Here is a 26,371-nt window from a genome sequence, read left to right on the forward strand (position 1 = left end):
AGGTCACAGTTGGCATTGCATTATTTCTTAAAACACTCTTCTGTTCAATTCTCCATTTATTTCAACCTTCAAATGGCGAATAATGAGTGCCAACTCTATCTCTGGTACTGTGTTAAATATTTAGCAAGAACAAGATACATCATACTCAAGTTCTGCTTAAGTTTGCATTTAGTAATTGCATCTTATAACTTAGAGTAAGAGAAGTCTGGATCACTTTCTCAGAATGTTGAGAATTCTAGAGATGTTGACCACTCACTTTCAAATTTGAAAATTGCAGAATACGTTAAAAACAAAATCTTGTTACATTTTTGGTATCTAAATACCAAAACTGAATTGCTTGGAAAACATAGGCAGATGAATGACTTCAGTTCAACATTAATCCTCTCTGCTGTAATCCCTGAGTACCCACTATGAAAACTCCTCTGCAATCCATTACTGTGATTACTATAATGCTATAAAAATGAACACAATTGTTCTTCACTAATTCCAGAGACTAATGACATAGAAATCTACAAGTTCTTCTAAGACATGTGGGCTTCATTTTTCAACAGGCCTTTCAGAAAGTATTTTGTAGTAAAATGAATAAGTGTATGTTGTAAACTTTCCTCAGTGAAAGCTTGAAAATTTCAATAGAGAAGAAACTCAGGGCATCATTTAACTGTTGATATTCTGTTGCCAAAAGTCTACTTATATTCAGGTTTAGTGTGATTTGAGTTTCCTAATCTGAGCCCAGGGCATTCTAAAGGGATTCTAGGCTAGTTTGAGAAGTGGAGGGCAACTGGAGAAAATCAGTCCACCCAAAGACTGAAATTGTAAATGATCTACATTCTTTTTCCTTATGATTTCTGGGCTTTAGTTTTGTTTCAATGGTTTCCCTTTTCTAGATTTGGATTTCCTCTAATTTTATTGTTTATTTTATACACTAGCTTATTTGTGAGTTTTATATTTTGAATAAAATGGGAAATTATGTTGTGAATTTTCTTCCAATTTTCTACTGGAAAAAAGTCTCTAATTTATTCATATTTATATTTTTAGTAGACAAATCTAGAAATTATTCTTACAGAGTTTGTTAAGTGTCTAATGTTATTTCTTCTGTATGGAAAGTCAATTTATTAAGCATCATTTATTAAATAACCTCATATTTTCCACCCCAAAATGATTGCTACAGCTTATCAAATATTAACTTCTCATATATACTTGTGATTTGTTTTAGATTGTATTGTGTTTCATTGACCAAATTTTCTATTTATAATTTTGATATCATTTTAATTAAAATACCTTTATATTAAGTTCTAATTTTAAAAGGAGAATCTCCTACTTTACCTCATTTAACAAATCTGATAACTCTCATATATATTTTTCCTCTAAAAATATTTTGACATAAAGTTTTAAGTTTCAAGAGACTCTACTGAGATTCTTGTTGGAATTTTATTACATATGTTTGTTATTTTGACATATTCAAATTTTTATAAAATGGTAATACATATGAGTTTATTTTTATCCAGAAATACCTAAAACTCTTTAATTTCCAGGTAAACTATTAATATCAGATGTATTTTCTAGATACTCCTTTCCTGGAAATATTATAAAACACAGACTTTGAATAATATAACATTTATATTAATATTGTGATTTAGCAACAGGAATTACATATTTTTTCAGTATTCCTGTATGTCATTATCTGTATTATAGTCAATAATCATCAAACATTAGCATCAATTAACATTTTTTTATTTAGATTTTCATAGCACAGTTTGAGAAACTTTACCCCCCCAAACTGGATAATCCTATAGGCTCTGTGACCACACCTTCTTTCCCCACAGCTTATTACACACATTCTCAAGCATTCTGCATGTTGTGCTTAGTCACTCAGTCATGTCGGATTCTTTGCAACCCCATGGACTGTAGCCCGCCAGGTGCCTCTGTCCATGGGGATTTTCTGGGTAAGAATATTGGAGGGGGTTGCCATGCCCTTCTCCAGGAGATCTTCCCAACCCAGGGAATTGAACCCAGGTCTCCTGCATTGCAGGCGGATTCTTTACCACTGAGCCACCAAGGAAGCCCATACTACATGTTAAGAGCATTTTACAGAAAGCACCTATACCCCTAGCTAGATTCTTCTAGTATCATTTTTCTCTATGTCTTTAATTATGTGTACATTTCAACTATCCATCCACCAATATATCTTATTTTTATTCATTTATGCATAAGTTCTATAAATCTGTACACTTTCCCTTATCACTTCAGCATGTATGTTATTAACTAGCATTCAAGATCACTTACAGTTTCTTTCCTTTCATTGTAAAATAATTATGCAATGATATTCACAAAGCCTAAATGCATATTTGCTGGGTTTTTTTAAATGCATACACTTGTGTAATCCAAAATTTTGTCAGATAAAAACATCATCACTCAAGAAAGTTCCCTTACTTCTTTCCTGGTAAATCCCTACCATGACCCACCAGAAGAAAACTCTACTCTCCTTTTATTTTTAACCCTGTATTAGGTTTGGAGAAGGAAATGGCAATCCACTCCAGCACTCTTGCCTGGAAAATCCCATGGACGGAGGAGCCTGATAGGCTACAGTCCATGGGGTCCCAAAGAGTCAGACACGACTGAGCGACTTCACTTCTTTTAGTACTAACATAAATTGATCATAGACAATGCACTATTCTTTGTAAGATTTATTTCATTCCACACAGTGTTTTTGAGATCTATCCATGATGTTGTCTGTATCCCTTCTGCCTTATTACTTATTGGCTGTATGAACATACAATATTTTATTTATGCATTTTCCTAATTGAAAATGCATGGGCTATATCTAGCCATGTTCAGTTTTATATAAAAATGCCAGAACTTTCCAAAGTGGTTTTATCATTTAACCCTTTGTCAATGAAATTTCAGTTAATAGTCAAGCTAAGAAGAATTAATGAAAGGAAATCTTATTCAAGCCACACTAAACATTATAATCCAGGAGACAAACTCTCAGAAGCCCTGAGAGCTGTTCTGTCTGTCAGAAGGGGATGGCACAGTCATGTACATTTTCAAGACACAGGATATACTGATATTTTACATAAAGTTCACCAAAGACTAATAGTCCAAGTAAGTATAGTACAAGGGCCTTCCTTGGTGGCTCAAATGGTAAAGAACCTGCCTGCCGTGCAGGAGACCCAGGTTCAGTCCCTATATCGGGAAGATCCCTTGGAGAAGGGAATGGCAACCCACTCCTGGTATCTCAATGCAGGAGACCCTGGTTCGATTTCCTGGGTTGGGCAGTTCCACTGGAGAAGGGATAGGTTACTCACTCCAGTACTCTTGGGCCTCCCTTGTGGCTAAGCTAGTAAAGAATGCACCTGCAATGTGGGAGACCTGGGTTCAATCCCTGGGTTGGGAAGATCCCCTGGAAAAGGGAAAGGCTACCCAATCCAGTATTCTGGTCTGGAGAATTCCATGGACTACGTAGCCCGTGGGGTCGCAAAGAGTCAGACACGACTGAGTGACTTTCACTCACTCACTCACTCACCAGTATCTCTTGTCTGGAGAATTCCATAGACATAGAAGACTAGCTAGCTATAGTCCATGGGGTTGCAAAGAGTTGGACACAACTGAGTAACTAACACTTTCACTTTTCACCAACATAGTACATGGGGAGCAGCAAGTCATTATGACCCCCTACAGATATGGGAAAAAATGTTATTCTTTTAAGAGGTTACATAGCTAGCATCAGAAGAAGGAGAAACAAAGATCTTCCTATGGAGCAGGCATTCCCACCTTTGAGGTGCTCTGGTTAACATGAGGCACAGATGTACAGTGCACTTTAGGAACAGAGGGAGGAGGCCCAAGCTAAGAGAGAGAATCTTGCTTTTAAATTTTCTTGTCCTTCTTTCAAATAAAATTTTATTTCATCATCTTCCATCAAATATGAAAGAGAATTTCATGTTTTACATGTTCACTAATATTTAGTATTAGCAATTTGATTAATTCAAGCCATTCTGGTGGCTGTTCTGTGGAATTTCACATTATTAATTTGCTATTACTTGATAATTAATATTAATATTAATCACTTTTTCATATACATATGGAACAACCATGTATATCCTTTAATGAAGCATTTATGCAAATTTTCTCCACATTTTAAATTTTGTTTTTGTATTTTTATCTCTGAGCTGGATGATTTTTTATATATCTAAGAACTAGTCCTCTGATGTTACCCCTCAATATAGGGATCATATATGCATTTTATTGATGGTAATTTTGAAAGGCAGATTTTCATCTTGAAGATATCTAATGTATAATTTTAAATATTTCCTAGTTACTGCTTTTTGCGGCCTAAAAATGTTTTGCCTACTCCCAAGTCACAAAGATGCTTTTCTTTAAACGCCTTCTTGTTTAGCTTTTGATAACTGTGTGGCATAAATTAAGGTTTATTTTGTCCATATAGAGATCAATTATTCCAGCACCATTTGTTGAAAAGACTTTGCTTTTTCTCATTGAATCACTTTACTGACTTTGTCAAAACTCAGAAGCTCATACATGTAACTATTTCTGGGTCTCTATTTGATTCTGATTTTCTATTCGTTATCCTTATGTCAGGTCAGCACTGTCTTTTTTACTATAGTTTTGCAATAGTTTTTAAGTTCTCCAACATCATTGTTCTTTTTTAAAGATTGCTATGCAAAGAGTCGGACACGACTGAGCAACTGAACTGAACTGAACTGATGAATATTCTAAAGTATCTGCAGTAGCTAAATAATCCTGATAAAATGACTCAATCACACTAAAATTCAAAGACTTTCTAGGTAAAATATAGATTATTAGAGTGCTGATATTGAGTGCAATGGAGACCAAACATGTAAATTAAAGTTTTTTGGAAATATTTCCATTTCTTATTAGAGTACATTTCACAGTGCTGGTGGGATGATTAAAAGATAATCCATGTAAAGTTTTAAGTATAGAATAAGTTCCCAGTACTAGCTTTTAGTATATTACTATAAATAGATGGCTAACAAACTAATAAAGAAGAGATTTAATGATGTTTTACAATGAATAAAATCTTTTCTATTTCAGGTGCTCTGTAATTTTATTTATTAGGTAACTGAGCCTCAGTGAGGTTATCTGGATTTAAAATTTCTAGTACCATCTGTGAGATTTTTATTCAAAGTCCTATGTTTAATTTTTTCATTAGATTAATGCAACTCTTGCATGTAATAACTGTATCAGTGAGTTTATACCTGAATTTCCTATACTGCTTCTTGGAAATAACTTATATTACTTTTAAATAACTTATATTATTTGAATAACATAATACTGCATCCTTTAAATAACTTATATTACTGCATACTATAGTATGTAGCCACACTTTCAATAAAAGAAATTCTTTTCTATATCCTGCACTTTATAATACAGCCTCTAGAAGTACCCAACTTTCTAGTAAAGACCTGTGAAAATACTATTTATGAAATAGTCAATGAAATATGTTGTTACACAATCATTAAATCCTTTTCATAAGGTGGGATAACTGGTAATATGATAACTACATTTTATTTTATTTACTTTAAATTTTGTATCGACATCTACTTGTTCTATAATGTTCTTTGGATAGTTAATATAATGATCATATGCTTGCTTGAATTGAGAACATTTTAAAAATGCCTCATGCTTAAATGCAAAGATTGTGTTCTTCTTGTTAGAGTTCATGACATTTAACACTTGCATTCTAGATGGCAGTATGGAGCAAATTTATACACCGCTTGTAAAAACTGTGTTTTTTCCCTATTCACCAAGTGAAAGACCTAGAGATGATGTGCAGGTTTAGTTAGGTAATGTGGCTAAATGTAAATGTAAGTAGACATGTAATTATTAACACTGGATGATTCAGATTAATACATATATCTGTAAATGCTCACAGTGAATCTCTGCTACTCACAATTGTGTTAATTTGAAAATTTTAGGTCTCCATATACATTGTGGCTGGAGAAGGAAATGGTAACCCATTCCAGTATTCTTGCCTGCAAAATCCCACAGACAGAGGAGCCTGACCGGCTATAGTCCTTGGCAGACAAAACTGAGAGACTAATACTACCTATATACATTGTGGTTGCACTATGAAATTTTTGCTCCCCCAAATTTAACTTATTTGCTTATGCTCAACAGTCAGGCAAGCTCATAAAAAGTAGTTTGCAGCTTACTTTTATTTTCATGTTCATAAGAAATATTTGACTACCACAATGTGTTCCTTTGAAAACAGAATTATGAAATCCTCCAAATAGTCTAATAAAAATTTAATATATACTCTACCTACATATTCTCCATAATTAAAGTTCCTAATGTATATTACTCATCTGAATGATGGATACTATATAAAACAGTGCCTTTTTAATAAAAATTTATATCATTTCTTAGTGATCACTACTTTTAATTTTATCAAGCTTATCAAAGCATACAGTGGAAATCTAATTCAAAATCTTAATCACTTTCAGAACCTGATTTATCCATACTATAAAATTGTCCATTTTTTTATGTTTTATGAACCACTTGGTAAGTTATTGGAGAAGGAAATGGCAATCCAATATAGTATGACATATATCATATAGCAGGTATACTGGCTTCCCTGGTGGCTCAGCCAGTAAAGAGTCTGCCTGCAATGCAGGAGACCTGGGTTTGAGCAGGTATATATGTAGTCCTTGGTAAGTTTTTTTTGTGCGTTTTATATTTATATATATATATATATATATATATATCATATAGCATGTTTTCTGTATCACTTGACCCCTTGATAAGTTTTTATCAAGGTCAACCTACTCCAGTATTCTTGCCTGGAAAATTCCATGGAAGAAGAACCTGGTGGGCTATAGTCCATGAGTCACAAAGTGTTGGACATGACTGAGCACATGTACACACATATTGTCTTAGGGTACAAAATTAGCTTCATAAGAAATGCAAATATTCCCCCCAAACTTTAATTTACATGTTTGGTCTCCATTGCACTCAACATCAGACACTAAGTCCCAGTCTATTCAGCTCTGTGGGGGTTGCATCATTGCACCAAGACACCTGCACTGCCGAAGCATCTAGGCTGACATTTGGTCCTTGGTAGCCTCGTGATCCAACCGGCAGGTCCCAAGATGTTCTCCTTAGCATCACCAAGTCCTCAGGCACTGCAGGTCACTAGTCTTTTCTCCTTTGAGGATCCATGGTCTCTTCTCAGTTATCCCGAAATATCCCTCTCTCCTGAGATCTCTAACAACTAAAGAAGGTCCCACAACCTAGAAAATGACCTCCGGTAGCAGAATACAGAGAACCATTCAAGACCAATTCTGTTCATTTCTCTTCAGATCTTCTCTAGCCTGTGAAACAAGAAAACAGTTCTCCAACTAGTGAAATAAACAAGAAGGTCTCATGGATATTGGTTTTCTCCTCTGTTTTTATTTCTGTGCTGAATCATTTTCAACACAATAAATAGCTGGGGTTTTTTTTTTTTTCAACTCAAAATGTTTCTATCATTAGGAAATGCAAGATTTTTAACATTTTAACATCGCATTAGGAAAGATTTTAACATTGCATTAGGAAATGCAAGATTTTTATCTGCTCTGTTACCCACAATGTATTGCAAAGGATGATATTTAATGAATGGGGGGATGGTTTAGGGTGCAAGGAAATGGGACAAGGGAGGAAATCACATTATATTTCAGAATACTATCCCACTACATTCTTATTTCCCTGAGTCAATTTAAGAAATTTCTTACAATCCTATAAGGAAGCAGGCATATTTAGAGAAGATAAAACTGAAGTTTATTGCTGCTGGCTCACTCTCCTGAACCCAGGTCTGGCCAGCTCTCCATCTTTACTGCTTCTTTGAATTGTTGTTGCTGCTGAATCACTAAGTCCTGTCTGAGTCTTTGCTTCTTTGAATAGGGTTCCCCTAAGTCAGGGCTAGCAAAATGCTCTAAGGCAACACTGTAAGTGAGTTCCTAAGGTCTAAAATGAAGATGAAGACAATAAACATCTTTTTAATTAAATAATTTGAAATTCTAATTAAAAATTAGAAATTCTAATTAAATAATTAGACATTAAAGAAAACTGAGCACTGAAGAATTGATGCTTTTTAACTGTGGTGATGGAGAAGACTCTTGAGAGTCCCTTGGACTGCAAGGAGATCTGGTCAGTCCAACCTAAAGGAAATCAATCCTGAATATTCATTGGAAAGACTGATGCTGAAGCTGAAATTCCAATACTTTGGTCACCTGACATGAAGAACTGACTCATTGGAAAAGACCCTGATGCTGAGAAAGATTGAAGGCAGGAGGAGAAGGGGATGACAGAGGATGAGATGGTTGAATGGCATCACCGACTCGATGGACATGAGACTGAGCAAGCTCTGAAAGTTGGTGATGGACGGGGAAGCCTGGTGTGCTGCAGTCCATGGCGTGACAAAGAGGCTGGCACAACTGAGCGACTGAACTGAACTGAATTAGTAAGGATGAGAATGGAAAAACTCAAAAGCCCAGAAGGACTTAATATATTTTAATATGCTAGTAGAAATATGGTACAAAAAAATGTTCACACTTAATAGAGATACTTTACTGTCAAATATAAGTATCCCACTCCCTTATCCTTGTAAACTAAACGTTGTCAATTATTTGATAAAATAACCCCAAGTTCATTGAGTTGTGTTTCCTTAGTTGTCAGATTTATAATCTGTTTCAGAACATTAATCCATGTTGGTTAAATTCTTAACTGACTTATGTTTGAGTGGTTTAGTCATGTCTAAACATACGTAATTACACTTAATGTTATAGGTAATTACCAAATAGAAATAGTAATGGTCTCAGATGCACCATTTAAGATAGAGTATATTTGAGGGTGTATCATAGGACATCACATAAATATACATTTAAATATTCAGAGTTTGAAATTTACATGCTATGTACCAAGTATAAGGATTATGAATCAAAAAACTTAGGAGTAATTCTTTTTGAAGTTAGCAAATATTCTATGAAAATGTGTGATTTGTGTTTAAAGAAAAACCAAACAGACATTTCTTTTATATATATATATAATCAAGGGCTTTCCTGGTGGCTCAGACGGTAAAGAATCTGCCTTCAGTCTAGGAGACCTGGGTTTGACCTGGGGTCAGGAAGATCCCCTGGAGAAGGAAATGGCAACCCACTCCAGTGTCCTTGCCTGGGAAATCCCATGGATAGAGGAGCCTGGTGGGCTATAGTCCATGGGGTTGCCAAGGGTCAGACATGACTGAGTGACTAATACTTGCGTATAATCAAAATCTGCCCCCTCCAGGGATTTTGTGAAGATATCCCAAAGACCCAGAAATCAAAGTTTCAAAGTTTCTCTGGTGAGTGAAAAAATGTTTAAAGCATCAAAATCACTTCTAAATGCTGGCTCTAGTCCTTCAGTATCACTTTCAAGTCTTTAAGTTCAGCTTTACTACTGAGAGAGAGAGAGCTGATCTTCAGTGCTCAAACTATTCCATGAGGTTCTCTCTGCAAATCTGTTCTCAGTCTGTATCCTCCAAGGAGACCAGTTATTCTGGATGATGGTGAAGGTAAACCTGAAGGAGCTTTTGTTCTGAAGTCCCGTGGTTAACAGAACGCAGGCAATCGCAGCCCCAAAGCAGAGCTATTATCCAAAATGACCCACTCCAGGATAAGATCTCTTATCTCACCAAGTGCTTTTTATGACTGTTTTCTTGCTTCTGTATTTTACCTCCATTTGCTCTTTCTCTAGGTTTTTATTTGAAGATAATTTTGAAATGCCTTCCAACTATCCTTTTTGCAGCCTATCTATAACACTTGTTAATTTTTCTTTCTCAGACTAATGTCTTTCATTCTGAGGACATTTTCTTGGGCTAATAGAGGTCAGTTGATGTAGGAAATATCTTATCTTCATTTTAATTAATTTCTAGAACTGTAAAGAACCCTTTGAGAATTGTTTAGTTTACAGAATTTTGACTGGGCACACTTGAAAGTTCGCAATAGTAAAGATTTTTGTAAAAACTCATCTTAGCAAGACAATTGGGGGATACTTACATGCTAACTTGCTACAAATTTACTTCTTAAAACTCCATCATTAATATTGAAAATGTATAAAAGATTTCAGCTGATAAACTTATCAGGATCTACTTTTCATGGGCATTGTGAAGGGAAACAACACAGGAAACTGTTACTAAATCGTTATGCAAATGAGACTAAAGAACTCATGCTAACAATTGAAGAAGTTCATAAAGAGCCAAAAAATAAAGAATACAATAAAAAATCTTTGTAAAACCCATTTTAGATTTTTTTTTAATGGCAAGCATTAGTATTTATGCCTGACTGTTTGTTTTAGTTAACTAGCATTATCTTTTCAATATTAAGGTTTTCAGGATTTTGTTTTTGTTAATTTTTTTAGGCTCGAATCACCAACCAGGTCCTTGATAATGGAAGCTCCTCGGGGGGTCCAGGTGAGTGCTGCAGCTGGAGACTTCAAGGCCACCTGCAGAAAGGAGCTGCATTTGCAGTCCACAGAGGGGGAGGTAAGTTCTGAGGAGCAGACACTGGCCCTTTAATCCAGGGGCGGGGGTGGGGGGGTGCGTTTGCTTCTTATCATATTACAAGCTTATGGTTCCCGGCGAAGCATAAGGAACTGCTTCATAAGATCATCAGTTTCAGTTCAGTTGCTCAGTTGTGTCCGACTCTTTGCGACCCCATGAACTGCAGCATGCCAGGCCTCCCTGTCCATCACCAACTCCCGGAGTTCACTCAGACTCACGTCCATCCAGTCAGTGATGCCATCCAGCCATCTCATCCTCTGTCGTCCCCTTCTCTTCCTGTCCCCAAGCTCTCCCAGCATCAAAGTCCTTTCCAATGAGTCAACTCTTCACATGAGGTGGCATAAGAGGGCTCAAATTATGAAAATAAGAATACTTCTTGAATATGAGACTGGGTAAACCAAATATTATTTTCATAAGTCAAAGTTTCTGTTTTTTTTTTCTACTGAAAAATACTCATTCATAATTTGATTGTAAGTTAGGCACTAAGTTCCTGCAATTTCAAAATCAACAGATGAACAGAATGAACACAAAGATAATACCCAGAATGAAGGCGATCTTTGCTGTCTTTGCTCTGTGTTGGTCTTCGAAAAGTTTTTCCACAAAGTGCTTTGAAAGTTCATGGGTTTGTTGCGGTAGAAAGAGTACCTATATTTTTCTAAAAGAAAAACAAAAGTCACAAGTTTATTTTGCTATTTCGCGCAGTTATTTCCCAGATAAAGAGATACATGATGGTTTTCTTTCGTGTCACTTTATTTCACCCAAGCATCTGTTTAAAATCGGTTGTCCTCATTCCTTTAAAGAACCTTGCTTTCTCTCACTGCCTGATTTACCCCTTTGTCTTTGGCTTTCCACTCTTTTTATTGGAATGTGATAGGCACGTATTTATTTTGTCTACTTTCTGAGTACGTTGTGACTATCATGTCTGCAGAATCACATTTTTGTCCATTTTGGAAATTCCTCAGCATTATGTCTTCAGATATTCCCTCTCTCCTTTTTCTCTAGCTCTCTAGGCCTTTCTCAGAAGCTCTGAAGATGCGTCTTTTCATTCTCTTAACCTTCCACATCCCTTAGCCTCACCTTCTTCATTCCTATTTCTTTATTACCCTGTGCCTCAGTCTGTGTGTTTATTCATGTCTACATGCCCCAGTTCCTACTCAGTGTCTAATCTCTCTTTCAATCCCTCCATCAAGCTTTTAATTTTAGTAATTTTGTTATTCATTTCTAAAATTCTCATCTCTTGTTTTTGTTGTTGTTGTTCAAATCTGCCTGGACATCTTGGTAGTTACTCTCATTTGCTTTTAATTCCACCTTAACTATTTCAAAACCTGATATATAATGTGTATCGATTCTACATATTTTTGTCATAATTCCCAAAGTACTTGAAGGCCTAAATCTGTTGTGATGCTATTTCTACCAGTTAGTTCCCTTAATAGTTTATTTCTTCATATGCTTTTTTTTTTTTTTAATGAGTTTATAAAGGTCAAGCTGAGAAGGAAAAGCATGGACGAGTGATCTGAGAGAGATGCTCTAGAGCCTTTCGGACCTTCTTACATGTAAAGATGAGGGCAGACGTTAATAGAGTCAAAGGAGAACTTCCTTTCTTACCTTTCTGCCAGTATCTGTTATTGATCTGAGATAAATTTGAATTGCACATTTGGCTTCCTATAAAATTTTTTTTTAATTTTTAATTAGAGGATAATCACTTTATAATGTTGTGTTGGTTTCTGCCATATATCAACATGAGTCAGACATAGGTATACATAAGTCCCCTTCCTCTCGAACCCCCCTCCCACTTCCCACCCCATCCCACCCCTCTAGGTTGTCACGGAGCACCAGGTTGAGCTCCCTGTGTTATATAGCAACTACCCATTAACTATCTATTTTACATATCGTAATGTATATATTTTAATGCTAGTCTCTCAACTTGTCCCACTGTCTCATTTCTTGCTTTGTCTTTAAGTCTCTTCTCTATGCTTGAGTCTCTATTCCTGCCCTGAAACTAGGTTGAACAGCACCATTTTTCTAGATTTCATATATATGTGTTACATGTGACATTTGTTTTTCTCTTTCTGATTTCACTCTGTACAACAGGCTCTAGGCTCATCCACCTCAGTAGAACTGATTCAAATTTGTTCCTTTTTATGGCTGAGTAATATTCCACTATATATATATGTACCAAAACTTCTTGGCTTCTTTTTTAGAAACAAATTTATTTCCAGGATCATTAGTATCTTAGTGTATATTACAGATTAAATGTTCTAGAAATATGTTTATAATATTGAAAATATGTATCCATACTACCTTTCAGGATTTCTTTCCACTACAGTTGCAGACTACAATACTTTGTCTACCACAGCAAGAAAGAAATCTTTCTTAAATATCTCACATCTTTTTTAAAGCATTGTTTTTGTCATGGTGATCATTTCATTCAAATTATTCATAATGAATCATCCCATAATAAGTATTGATGGTGATTAATCTCCACTCCACTCCTATTTATGCCCTACTTTACTTATGGTCTCATATTCAAAGTATCAGCAGAATCCTTGAATTTAATTACAGATTAAGATTTAATTGTGAATTATGCTATACATAAGTTATAGCCAAAGGTTTTCAGCTGTGGCCATTTTTTATATTAATAAAGTCACAGAAAAGCACATCACTTTCTATTAGAATAAAATAGCATGTAATTTTTTTAAGAAGAGATAGAAATTATGTAAAATCTTTCTCTTTGCTTCATTGACTATGGCATGAAAAAGCAGATCAACCAATTAACAGTACAGAAAAATATGAAGTCCCTACCCTTAGATAGTACTTAAATTCACTAAGATCTGAACAAAAATTATATTGAGGTAGCCCAAATAAATAAGAAGAAAACTGCACACACAGTTGTACACTGCAAAAGTTTCGACCATCTCAGACATAGTTTTGCAAGGAATTTCAAATTCAGCTCAGAAAACACCATGAATGACAATGGTATGTAAAATACTGAAAGTGTTATAATAACATATGTAATGCAGTAACTTAATAACATATATGTGACAAGATGACAGAGGAAGGAGAAATCAATTTTTACTTTTCAAACTAATTAAATATTCTGCTACAGCAATAGGTCTGATTTCAACAGGTAAGAATGGAATAAATGCATTCTTGTTGAGAGAAGAGTGAGCCTTGACTGAAAAGCTCAGGGATGTTAGTCTGACTGCCTGGAAGAGTTTCAGAGTAAATGGAATATATAGTTTATAGGGCAATATGGAATAAAATATCAGTTTTAGAAGCTGGGCAGTGAGCAGTGTCACAGTACCTGCCTTAAGCAGAACAGACAGAGGTATGAGCAAGTCCGTCCGAGTTGCAGAAGCCTGGAGAAGATGGAAGGTTTGAAAAGAATGTACAACATTCCATTTTACTTCATAACTTGCTTTTCTGTTTCAAATCCAGAAAACGTTATTTTCCCTCTCCTTTCTTTTCTTTTTTATGTGGAAATCCATTGTTTATTCAGTCATCTATCCTTTTGTGGAAGGATGTTATATCTGTAAAGCTAACTCAAAATTCAGGATTTTATTTTAAAAATTCACTAGAATTAGACCGTTTACAAGCATTTTCTTCTTTTTCTCTTTCTTTTTTGGTTCCTTTTCTTATGTAATTTTATATTATTATTGAGGTAAAAGTTTTATAGAACATTGTATACACTTCAGGTGCACACCATCATAATTTGACATCTGTATACCCTCCAAGGCTACCCACTCCAGTATTCTGGCCTGGAGAATTCCAGGGACTATACTCCACGGGGTCACAAAGCGTCGGACATGACTGAGCAACTTTCACTTCACTTTATACACTACAAAATCATCACCACCAAAGGTCCAGTTATCATCCTTTCCCATATAATTAGGCCAGTTGAGTTGCTTAGTCGTGTCCGATGCTTTGTGACTCCATGGACTGCAGCACGCCAGGCTTCCCATCACCAACTCTGGGAGCTTGCTCAAACGTATGTCCATCAAGTCAGTCATGCTATCCAACCATCTCATCCTCTGTTGTCCCCTTCTCCTCCTGCCTTCAGTCTTTCCTGTTGGCTAAAAAGTTCATTCAGGTTTTTCTGTAAGATGTTATGGAAAAAACACAAACAAATTTTTAACCAACCAGTAATTAACACTCTTTTTTCTCTTTTCCAATATCCTATTCATTTTATCTATTAATAAAAGCTACTTCCCATAAGTGGATGAGGCTACAGTGTGGATCTCAGAAGTTTATGGAATTAAGTATTCTCATGGAGCTAAATATTGTCTAGTGCATGTATGCTAAGTGGTTTCAGTCATGTCTGACTCTGTGCAACCCTATGGACTATAGCATTCCAGGCTTCGCTACATGTGGGATTCTCCAGGCAAGAACACTGGAGTAGGTTCCCATGCTCTCCTCCAGGGTATCTTCCCAACCCAAGGATTGAACCTGCATCACTTATATCTCCTGCACTGGCAGGCAGGTTCTTTATCACTAGCACCACCTGGGAAGCCCAAGAACTGGAAGGCACTGCTGGAGCTAAACTGAAGCAGACCACACAGGAGGTGCAAGGCTAACGCCATTGATGGGCCACCACAGCTAGGCTTGCTTCCTGAGGCTGCTACCTGAATGCCCTGCTTGTGTAAAAATAGCTACTCTCCACATTTATTCAGTCAGGCTACACCAAGGGAAACACAATCAGTTTCAAACTACAAAACTCAGTGATGTGGCCTGGTGTCAGCAAGCCTCTGAAAGCCACTGGGATTGGCAGTAGCACCTGTTTCTGTGCTTATTAAGGAAATGAGGCCCAACATTTATACCCCCAAAATGTGTTGTCGTTTTCTTTTGCTTATTTTTATATACTTTTAACTTTTGCATCAGGGGAAAAGGAAATCTTCTTAAAAAAAAAAATAGGAGTCCTTTCTTTCTGTTTGCTTTTTGGTTACTTAACCTGGAAAAAATTATGAGGTAATAAAATTTCAGCATTTGATACCTACAAACAAAACCTTTGATTATGCTTTCTTAAATTTGAATACTGTCGGTAAAGGCAATCATTTTTACTTCATAATTTATCCGTTTATTAAAAAACTATTTGTATTATATGGAAGCTATACATGCAAGGTCAAACATTGTGATGTTATAAAAAAAATCAGACTTCAAGAAGGTCATGGTTTATTAGAGAAAGTAATATATCAATATGACTATAAAATATCAAGCGATGAACCAAAAAGATGTTAATAAAATGCCATGTGAGAACCAAATAAGAAGTCTTTCCATCTTGGGGCATAGAGTTTTTATTCTTGAGGCTGAGAATTTTAGCCTAGAGGAGAGAGACATGTACAAGTGCAGGAAAAGCATTATATCACTGTTCTATAATCTTGAACCAATGACAGGTCCCGCCCTAACAGATATTACTTGCAAATAAGAGAAGTAAACAATGAGTAAATGAATGCACACTTAATATAATGTTAGAAAGGGGTTGTTACTATAGAGCTAAGTAAAGCTGGTAAGGAGAGATTGCTGGATTTGTGTCACTTCAATAGGGAGGTTAGGAAAGTCCTCTTTTAGCAGATGACCTTTTAGTAGAGACCTGAACAAATATGCTCACATCTAAAACTTATCTGAAATATACACATCTATGGTATAGGAATTATTTTTCTAGCTTATTCTAAATGTGCCATAGATTTCTATATTTCAAAAAAAAATTTTAATATATAAAAAAAGAGGCAAACAGGGGAAATCTCCCTCCTGTCCCTGTTCTCTGTTTAGTCACTAAGTCGTGACCAACTCCTTTGAAACCTACAGCCCACCAGGCTCCTCTGTCCATGGGATTCTCCAGGAAAGAATACTAAAGTGAGTTGCCATTTCCTTCTCCAGGGGATCTTCCCAACCCAGGAATCAAATTCACATCTCCGGTGTTAGCAGGCAGATTCTTTACCACTGAGCTACCAAGGAAGCCCTCACCCCTGTTTTCTAACCACCCCATTAATATCTATCCTCACTCATAAATATTTGGAGAAATTCTTTTCAGGCTAGGAACAGAAGGAATTAAAAAGCCCTGAGGCCAGAGTTGTTCTGGTATGTTTGAGAAAATGTGAGAGCTCCAGTAAGAAGAATTAAAGGAAATGATATTAGAGAGAGAGGCCAGATCTTATAGGACTTGTGGACCGTGAAAAGTAATGAAGATTCATTTTAAGTGTGGTGGAGGCCGTTAGAGAATTGTGAGCATGATATGACATGATTTGATTTGTGTTTCTTAGAAGTTTACTCCAGCCGTTTGTATCATAGACTCTAGGAGGACAAGAATGGCCTCTGGAAGGCCAATTAGGGGGCTGGTGCAAGAGTACTAGTAAGAAATGATTAGGACTCAGGATGAAGGCCAAAATGGAGTATTCTTTTGTTTTCCTGTCAATTTAGAGATGCCTGTAGGCAGTAATTAGCTACATAACAATAGAACCAAGACATAGCTAGAAAGAGTCCAGTTTCTTTGCTCGTTCAAATTCATGATCTAATGTTCCTTTCTTTGGATGGTTCCCCATGCATGTCAAAACCATGGCCCGGAAAGTGTTGAGTCCATGATTTGAAATAAGTGAACTAATTTTACAAGTTAGAAGATTTAGCAGCATAGGTGTTAAGTACAGGTAATATATTTTTTCATGGAGACTTCAAACCTGATTATATTTAATTATCTGCTGCTTATTGTGCACTTTATCTACTTGATGTCTACTGTGAGTCAACATGATTTTATGAGTATTTTTTTAAAAATTAAACCAGAGAGTCAAATTTTTTAAAGTAATTGCCCATCACTTCACTAATGGCATGTCCTTAACCATCCTTATTTCTCCGTATATTCTTTAGACTGGCAAGATTAAGTGAAATGAAGAGACAGTCAAAATCATTCAGTTTCTGGGCCGTTTGAATAATTGGATTGGCCCCCTAAGCAGATTGTACCATCTTGCTTTTCCGATCAAGGACCATCTCTCTGAACACACCACGTGTCAAAGGCTGGGGTGGCGGGTTGTACCTCAGGAATACAATTTGTTGGTTCCACAAAGCTTGGCAGCTAAACCAGCAGAATTGTTTGTCCTGTGGTCTTGTTATACCGTGTTGTAGAGCTCTTAAGAATACAGAATGCTAAAAGGAAGTAAAATGCAGTTTCTTTCCCCCTAGATATTTTTGAACGCGGATACAATCCGGCTGGGAAACCTGCCGACCGGCTCCTTTTCCCCTTCTTCACCCAGTTCCTCCCACTCTCGGCAGACAGTGTATGAACTGTGTGTCTGCCCCAACGGCAAACTGTACCTGTCTCCAGCCGGGGTCGGGTCCACGTGTCAGTCCAGTAGCAACATCTGCTTGTGGAGCTGAAGTGACTGATCTCTCCTCACACCAGAATAGCCTTTTGTTCCCGTCCGTCTGCTTCACAGTTCTGCTCCGTTTCCCTCGTGATCAGTCCAGAGCTTCTCCAAATGGTCCACAGAGCACCTCCTTCCGGGGTAAGCAGGGAGTCTGGCCACCTTCCCCCTCGATTTTCTGTGCTGCTCGACCCGGCGAGTGTGAGTGACAGAACGGTGGAAGAACCATCTTCAGCAGGAAACCTGGATCATAATCTTTGCTCAAAAGGGAGAATAACATAGGTGCCTTTGCTACATGAAGTGAAGCACACAGTTTTAGATTTTTGCAGGACCTGGATATGGACTGCACATATATACATTTACATAGATGAAATTCCCAGTATCCAATGGCAAGATGACATGGTTAACCCTGTAAGAAAACTAATTCTACAGTCTGAAAGCACAATTTTCCATTCATCTTTTTGGATGTAAACTTTTATCCCCGAATTTTAAAATTTTAAAGCATTATGTAATGCTTGCTTTACTAAAAATTCAATTCAATACATGGTTTTTAACAAGACAAGACAGAATCCCACCCTGAGTTTTCTTTGTTTCTTTAAATTCAATGTGTTGTTACTCTTTGTCTACTAAGTCTAGAATTTTGTACATTAGGTAATTTTGAAAGCTCTCAGCAATAGAATCTTTACAGAATTAACAAAATGCCATTATACCATCATTTGTCAGATCTGAATGGCCTGATGTAGTGTTGACTTGGCTATTGCATGTGACGTATTTGCTTTTAACAAAACATCTAATTTATTGCAATATAAGATAGGATTAAGAGGGACATACTGATGGTATAGAATCCATAGTTTTTTTTTTTAATTGACATAATATCCACTAGGCTCCAATAGTACAATTTTTGTTTGCTTCATTCACTTTATACTTAACTCAGACTGCTAAAATTCAAACATCCTAAATAAAAACTACTGTGATGCCTAATGCTGAGAATGAATTCACTTTCCATTGGAATATCATCTACAGAATTATATCTATGTATTTTTTATTGGAGATTAAGACTTAAGGATGGTAGAAATTAAATTAAAAATCCCTGCTTAAACAGTAAAACATAAAACTGTTAGCAAACTTGTTGAAAATGTGTTTACTCCATCAGATTCTTATTTTAAGGAATTTAGTCACATTCCCTTGCAGCTGTTAATATTTAGTTATTTATATTAGACTGTTAAGCTACCCTGACATCAGAGCATAGTTTCTTCTATCCTCCAGTGCTTATTTTTGTAAATTCACTCCTAATAAATAACTCCAAAATACTGTAGGTTCACTTTCCACAACACCCCTTAATTCAAATTCTTGCAATTTACAGAATCCAAGAATAGAAAACTGTATTAAATAGTTCCTACTATGGGAAGGTGACTTGATTACTGTAAGGTAAGTCTTTAATTTTCACATGTCAATCCATCTTTCTCCCCAGTACACACTATATTACAGGTGTGTGGAAGTTTCACTTTGGGGGTCCATGACTGTAGAAACTTTGGAGTTCAGGACTCTGTGGCACAGGGTGAAGTTGGAGATTGGAACTTGTAGAAATAATTTGATTAGTTGAAGTAAGATATTCAAGTAATGCAAGCAGCGAAGTGAACCCTTTGACCAAAATTATATTCTTTGGACAATGTAACACATCAAATATCTGAAAAAGCTCCATTTCACTGTACTAGGCAAAGTCAGAAAGCTAGTACAATTTTATTGCTTTTAAAATAGAACTTGTGTCGGGTGTTATTATATAAAACTTTAAGTCAATATCGGAGTAAAAATAAGAAGTGAAATTCCTTAAAAAGTCATATCCTAACATATTTGTTTAATTTATTTAAGGTAAAACATTAGAATTTACTGTGATAAACTTTCACATTGGTTTTTGCATAATACACAAATTATAACATGAAAAATTTTGAGAAATTATGGGTGCTAATCACTGTATTATGGACCTTTTAGGAAAATACTATTTATTAATTTGAGGCATATTCAAATTATAAACATCCCTAAATTAAAACAGAAAGTTTTTTAGTCAAATAGGAACAATTGTTTTGTTTAGTGATTAACCCTGTTTCTAATCTCAGCTCTGTCTTCTAATCAATCAGTTGATTTAGGCAGTCTGGGAATATATCCAGGCTTTAGTTTACTCAACTTTACAACTTTTACAAAGTGTTGAATCAAATGATCTCTTGAGATTCCTTCCAGCTCTAACATGTCCTAGTTTCAAGAGCAAATATTATAGAAAGTGAAAGGGGCCGTCAAAATTTTAAACTATATGTAATGAGAGGAGAAAAGATAAAAAGTGTAAAAAACCAATTCCAGTGAAGGGCGGTCAAATTTTGAATTCACATGTAGGTTAAATGCTATAAACACAATTCAAAAGAAATGTATAAGAGATTTAAACTATGTATAGATGATGTAAAAATATCTGCTCAATGTAGTAAAAAAAAAAAAGTGATACAGATGGATTTCCTATCCAACTAATTCTAAGTGGTTGGTTTAAAGTAGTTGACTGGCTGTTTTAGATTCTTAGAATCTAAGTATAAACTCAGCCTCAGAGTTTGGGCTTTTATTAAAGGCATAGAAATTTGCTCTGAAATGTCCTTAATTTCCTCATAAAAGAAGACTGGCTTGTTTTTCAATACAGAGTTTCCTTAATTGCAGACTACCCAAACAGATTGGTTATCTGTTTTTCCAGGGCCGTTTTTGTGTTACAAGGTCTATAAATATAGTGCACTTGACTTAGATGCAAATTTTGTCTTTCCCAAATTAAACTCAGAAAAGTGATTTCTGTAAAGTGTACTATATGGGCCCTAAGCTTGGTACTGGTTTAACTGGAGAAGACAGTAAGGGAAGAAAGGAGGAAGGCAGGTAAGCAGACAGGAAAGAAGGAAAGAGAAGAAAGAACTGACGGCATTCTAGCACTTAAATTCTCAGCTGAGAACTGATGCCCAGAGGAGTATCTGCCTTCAGGTTCTGAGGTCAAAATAAGAGAAGCCAAGAGGACACACTATTTTTTTCTTTCAGAATATTTCAGTAAGACACTTGCCCTTCTCCCACCCAAAAACCACACTTCCAAATTTCTTCCAAAATTTCTATTCTGTACTTCTTAGTCCATATTTCTTTCTCTTATTTTACTGTGAACCATAAACTGCATAATCTGGTATGAAACTACTTTTCAGCTACTTAACCAATTATTGAAAAATTACATGCTTTGTATTTTACATTAACCTGGAAATCTTGGATTTCAGTATCTCAGATCTCTGAAAATGGAGCCAGGAGTTACAACTGTGTTTCTCCCCCCACTTATTCATATGATCTTAAGAAATATATTTAATTATCATGATCACCATTTACTTCTCTTTGGAACAGCTACACCAAACTGAAAGTTATGCTTGGTTACCTTCATCTCTAAATTTCAGTGATTCCCTTAAGAAAAGACTCAGCAATCTTGAGTTCAGTAGCCTCTTCTGAATTTATCTCCTTCTATACCTAAACATCTTGTTTATAACCCAGAAGCCAATCCCTATTCCTTTTTTAATACTCCCTTTCTTACTCTAATTATTGGAACATTAATGTCCCTTTCAGAAAACCACACTTTGTTGACAGGCTTCAGTAATATGGTTAACATTAAAGAGAAAGCAAATGTATTTAGGTCTGTTTACATATGATCATTTAGGAAACTATTAGAAGTGTTTACCAAATATTTATTCTCTATTAATCATTCTATGATTACTTATCTCCATCAAACTAAAAGGCATTGGTCTTTTGAAGACATGGTAATTTGATCACAAAGGTCAGTTGCTGGATTCCTTGTAACATGTTATGCCATTCCTATGTATTCTGCCATCTGAATTACTTAGTTGGACAGTGCCGCATTTTATAAAACTGGCATTTGATACAGTAATACTCCTCATGAACCCTTGCAAACTTGGTATCTCTGTATGAGGCAGCAATAGGTAGAGATATGGAGAGGGTTTAAGGCATTTAAGTGCTTTTTATGGCAGGTAATATCAATATAATAATAGTAAATTATTAAAATAGTTGATATCTAATGGCCAAATTCTCCATATAGCCATCAAAACTAAACTCATCTTTGAGTCTTTTATGAGTGAGGTCTTGTCACCTTATTCTTCCAGTAGCTTTGGTCTAATTAGAATTGCTCATGTGACCATATTTAAAAATACTTGGAGAAATTATTTTCCTCTGCGTACTAGTGTATATTGTAATAATGAATATTTCCAAATGTTATGATCACAAAGAAAAATAATATTGCATTTTTATTCATTTAAAACAATCATAAACTAATGAATGACCTCATTGAACAATGTTATTCATTTTGTTTTATATCACAGTTCATTAATTGTTTAAATGTCAAAGACCAAAGACTGGGATTTCTATTGTATTTAATTCTAAACACTGCTGCTTCTACTAATTTATTCAAATTAATAGGAGGGCTTATAATTATAACATGAAGTAGTACACATCCTCCTTGCAGGATTCTGAGCTATAGATCATTGATTAATGCTTTTGTTTTAGAAGGAAGACTGTGTTAGCATAGTCCATGCACCTTTTATACATGTGTAGTAAACACCTTGATATTCATAAAATCAGTATATAAAGACTGTATCATAAAATGGGCCCAGGATAGATTTACTCAGCTGAGTTTAAACTTTCATTGCTTGCTAAAAATTCCTTGGAAAATATAATCAATTTGAAATTCTTTTAGAACCAGAGGGCTATTTTTTTAAGTGGGGATTGAAGCAGTTTCATTCTTTGAGAAAGTCAATGGAAAAAACATGAAAGGAAATGAGGTATAATGAACTGTGATTCTTTTGGTTTTTGCAGTCTTAATATCTCATTTGTTCGAATACAGATAAATAAAAGCCAAACAGGGTTAAAGATGTGCAAGAACATTTACTAACAATGGAAACATGTAATTTCAAGTTTGAGTGTCTCGTTATTTATACAATTCTTTAAACCAGGTCCACGACTCATTTATTTTGTTTTGTAATTTTCATGTAAATGTTTTCTTGTATATAGAGAAATATGAAAAATGGAACTATTTTCTTACACATACTATGCAATATGTTTGTAAAATTGCAATATTACCAAAATTACAAAAGCTGTGCTTTTGTACTCTATCCTTGCTTTATGTAAAATCAATCTTTTTCTATTTAAATGGACTATCTGTCCCATAAATTGTAGATAACATACCTATTCAAAACTCAGTCTATTGTATCTTTTGTTTAGTTTGGGGCGGATTGGGTTATATTTCTTTTGGGAGAAAATGCAGCAAAGTTTGGCAGTTGGAAACTTTTTTTCTCAGAAAATGAGACCTTTGAAGCATGCAGTGAGCTCACATAATTTAAGATCTCTCCTGTAATTCTTGTATTTTGTCCTAATTTTGGTGCTACCGTGTAACCATGATTAAATATGATAGTCAAACAAAGAGGATCAGAACTCATATGCTATCATTTCATTTATTTTATTAAGAAAAAAGTTAAAGAGGGAGAATATGAGTATTGCATAGAGACCTTTTTGATTATGTGTTTTAAATATCAACTCTATTAAGATATGTTTTTAAAATTTTAGTTTTATCTATATTTATATTTGCTAAAGATGTTTCTCATGAAAAGCTGAATGTATTTTTCCTCTTAAACACATGACCAATGAAACTAAAGAATTAAAGATCATGGTCACTACATTTTATGAAATGGTTAGCTAATAGTTTAGCCATTCTGAAGCTGTGATTTGATTTTGAGGATAAGACTAGACAAATTGCTATTTGGTCAAACACACACCCCCACACAGACAAAAACCATCACCCACAAATACACATACCTGTGCAGCATTGAATATATACAGCATACTAATTGTCATTTATTTACTTGATGCTGAACTTAACGTCCTTGTTACACTCAGAATATCAAAAACAAGCATGTTCAAGACAATAACATGGATATTTTTATTTTTTAGAGATGCAGTTCCAAATGCAGTACCTTATAGGCTTTGAAAGTGACATTATTCCTCTTAAGTTCCAAAAAAGAAATAGGAACCCTTGAAAAATTGTATTTTCATTCACTATTACTTTTTTCCTTTGCCATTCAAATATCTACAGTAGTCTGAATATTAGAAATAAACAAAATGAAACCAAAATCATTTACACTCCTTACAAAAGCTTTCAAATGTTAAATCTAAATAGAAACTAAATGAGTTCTGTTACTTTGGGGAATCATATATATATATCATAATTTTATTTAATCTATAACAAAGTTTCGGATGGTTCCAGTAAGCAACCAGACACAAACTTCTTTCCAGCAGATTCTCACACCATTTACCAACTGTAATAATGCTGAGTGGAGATTGGATATTAAGCCAGATAATTCCAAAGCAATATTATACTAGTGTTTACAGAACATAGGCATATTGCTAAAAGAACATGCTAAAGGCTACTGAAGATGGAGCTTATATAAACTGAAAGTGTTGCTGTTGCTTCTTGTTAGTTACCAAGCAGAAGCTTACTTCTGTATCTCATGACAAACTTCAGAGAGGAGTTATCAACATGCTACATGTTACTGAGAATGTTTCTAGAACTAAATTCAAGCTCTCTAGGGAGGAGTGGCATTATGGTCTACCATGTCAGAGGTTCCGGGCTGACTGATCACTGGCAGTACCTCTGCTCTGTTTAGCAGTGAGATAGTCTCATGATCTTTCAACTCAGTTCAGCGCCTCACTTTCCCAAAATGTAAACTAAGGGTGTTAAATTCAAAATAATTTTAAAATGCATCAATGTTCCTTTAATATCCTTTAAAGTATTATAAGTCTGTGCTATATTGACTTTTACTTTTACACTAATGTGGAAGTTTAACAAATAGAGCAATGTACTGAAATGAAATAAACAAAGAACAGAGGTGAACAAGCCCTTGATAAATTACAATCTATTATATAATTCAGAGCATACAATAGAATTACCTGGGTTATAAGAGTTATCTGAACTCTACATAACTATTTTACTTGATAATTAACTGTTCAAAGAGAGAAGTACATGAACTAACATTGGTTAAGCATATATTCTTTATTCTACACTTAAGACAACTTATGTTACTTGTTTAATTATAATCTGAAATATTTTTGGATTAAATTTAATTATTCCCAATTTTATAAACATAAAAGCTCTGTTTAGGAGTAGTCAAGTAAATCACCTGTTATACCATTTTGTGTTTTAGATTCAATGCATGCATTTGCTCATTTATTTGCTAAATGGTAGCTACTATCACCATGTTCTGGACACTGATAAACAGTGGTTAGCTAAACCTATGGAGAAGCCATGACTCCTGTGGAGTTTTGGGGCTGGTAAGAGAATGCAGACCGCAAATAATGTAAAAATTAATATACCAGATAATGTGATAATGTGAGAAGTTCTATGCTTAAACCCCTCAATGTTGCTTATGTTATGTTGAGTGACTTATTAATTGCTTTTCCTTTTAATGTGTCTCTTAGAATAACTTAGTAAAACTGATCTGAGTATAATCACAAAATATACCCCAAACAAGGCAGTTTTGTCTCTCTCTGGGACAATGCTGTTGAGTCAGGTATTTCTACATCATTCTGGAATATTTTAGGGGTAATTCTAACATGGGATTGCAAGATTCTCTTTATAGTTTGACAAGATTCTTTCTATCCCTGCAATTCTATGCCTGAACAGTAAATTATCAATCTTAGTTTCCTGAATTTTGCTCTGAAGGCATTTTTAAAATATTTATCATGGAACATAATAAATTATAAACTCACACCACGGCCAAATGTCCCTAAGGGAAAGTGGAATCATATAAATGGGGTAGGGTTTGGGATACATTATTATTTTAAAGTTGGGCATCTTAAAGTTTTGTATTGTTAAGGTGACCCAGAATATAGTCTAATGAATCTTTCTGGCCAACCATATTGATTGATCTAAAAATGATATGATATTTGAAAGTTCTGATATTTAACTTGCAATATATTTAACAAATTGTATAAAACTATTTAGACCAGATAGTTTTCCAATTCAGAAACTTTAGATTTTTTAATTTTTTTAAAGAGTGCACAGACCGGTTTATTTCCTTGCATACAGCTTGTTATGATTTTGGATGGTTATCTTAGCATGTTACTAGGGGGAAATGCATGGTGATAAATACTTATTAATTAGAACAATTAAAACAGAAAAACAATTGAATCAGAGGACCAGTATCTAATATTACCAATTTAGTCGTTAACCACCATTTTCATTGCAATAACTCTGGTCTTCAAGGATGAATTATTTTCAGTTTGACGTGAAAAATGTATTTCCAAGCTCTGACTGATTCATCGTTTTCCCACATTGCTTTAAAGAAAATTGACCTACCATATTTTCACCACCCGCTGGTGTACAACCAAATGTGTACAACCAAATAAATGCAAATAT

General features: G+C 35.0%; 1 protein-coding gene across 2 annotated transcripts in view; it reads left to right on the plus strand.

Moving 5' to 3' along the window:
• Positions 1–25,382, plus strand: part of SGCZ (sarcoglycan zeta) — a 1,131,902-nt gene extending 1,106,520 nt beyond the window's left edge. For both annotated transcript variants that reach the window (XM_060406930.1, XM_060406931.1), the window contains exons 7-8: positions 10,408–10,531; positions 17,717–25,382. In XM_060406930.1, coding sequence (XP_060262913.1) covers positions 10,408–10,531; positions 17,717–17,911 — 319 coding nt within the window. In that variant the 3' untranslated portion in view covers positions 17,912–25,382. The remainder of the gene's footprint in view (positions 1–10,407; positions 10,532–17,716) is intronic.
• Positions 25,383–26,371: the final 989 nt, after the last annotated feature.

This window comes from Ovis aries, chromosome 26, assembly GCF_016772045.2.
Source record: "Ovis aries strain OAR_USU_Benz2616 breed Rambouillet chromosome 26, ARS-UI_Ramb_v3.0, whole genome shotgun sequence".
Taxonomy (NCBI): Eukaryota; Metazoa; Chordata; class Mammalia; order Artiodactyla; family Bovidae; genus Ovis; species Ovis aries.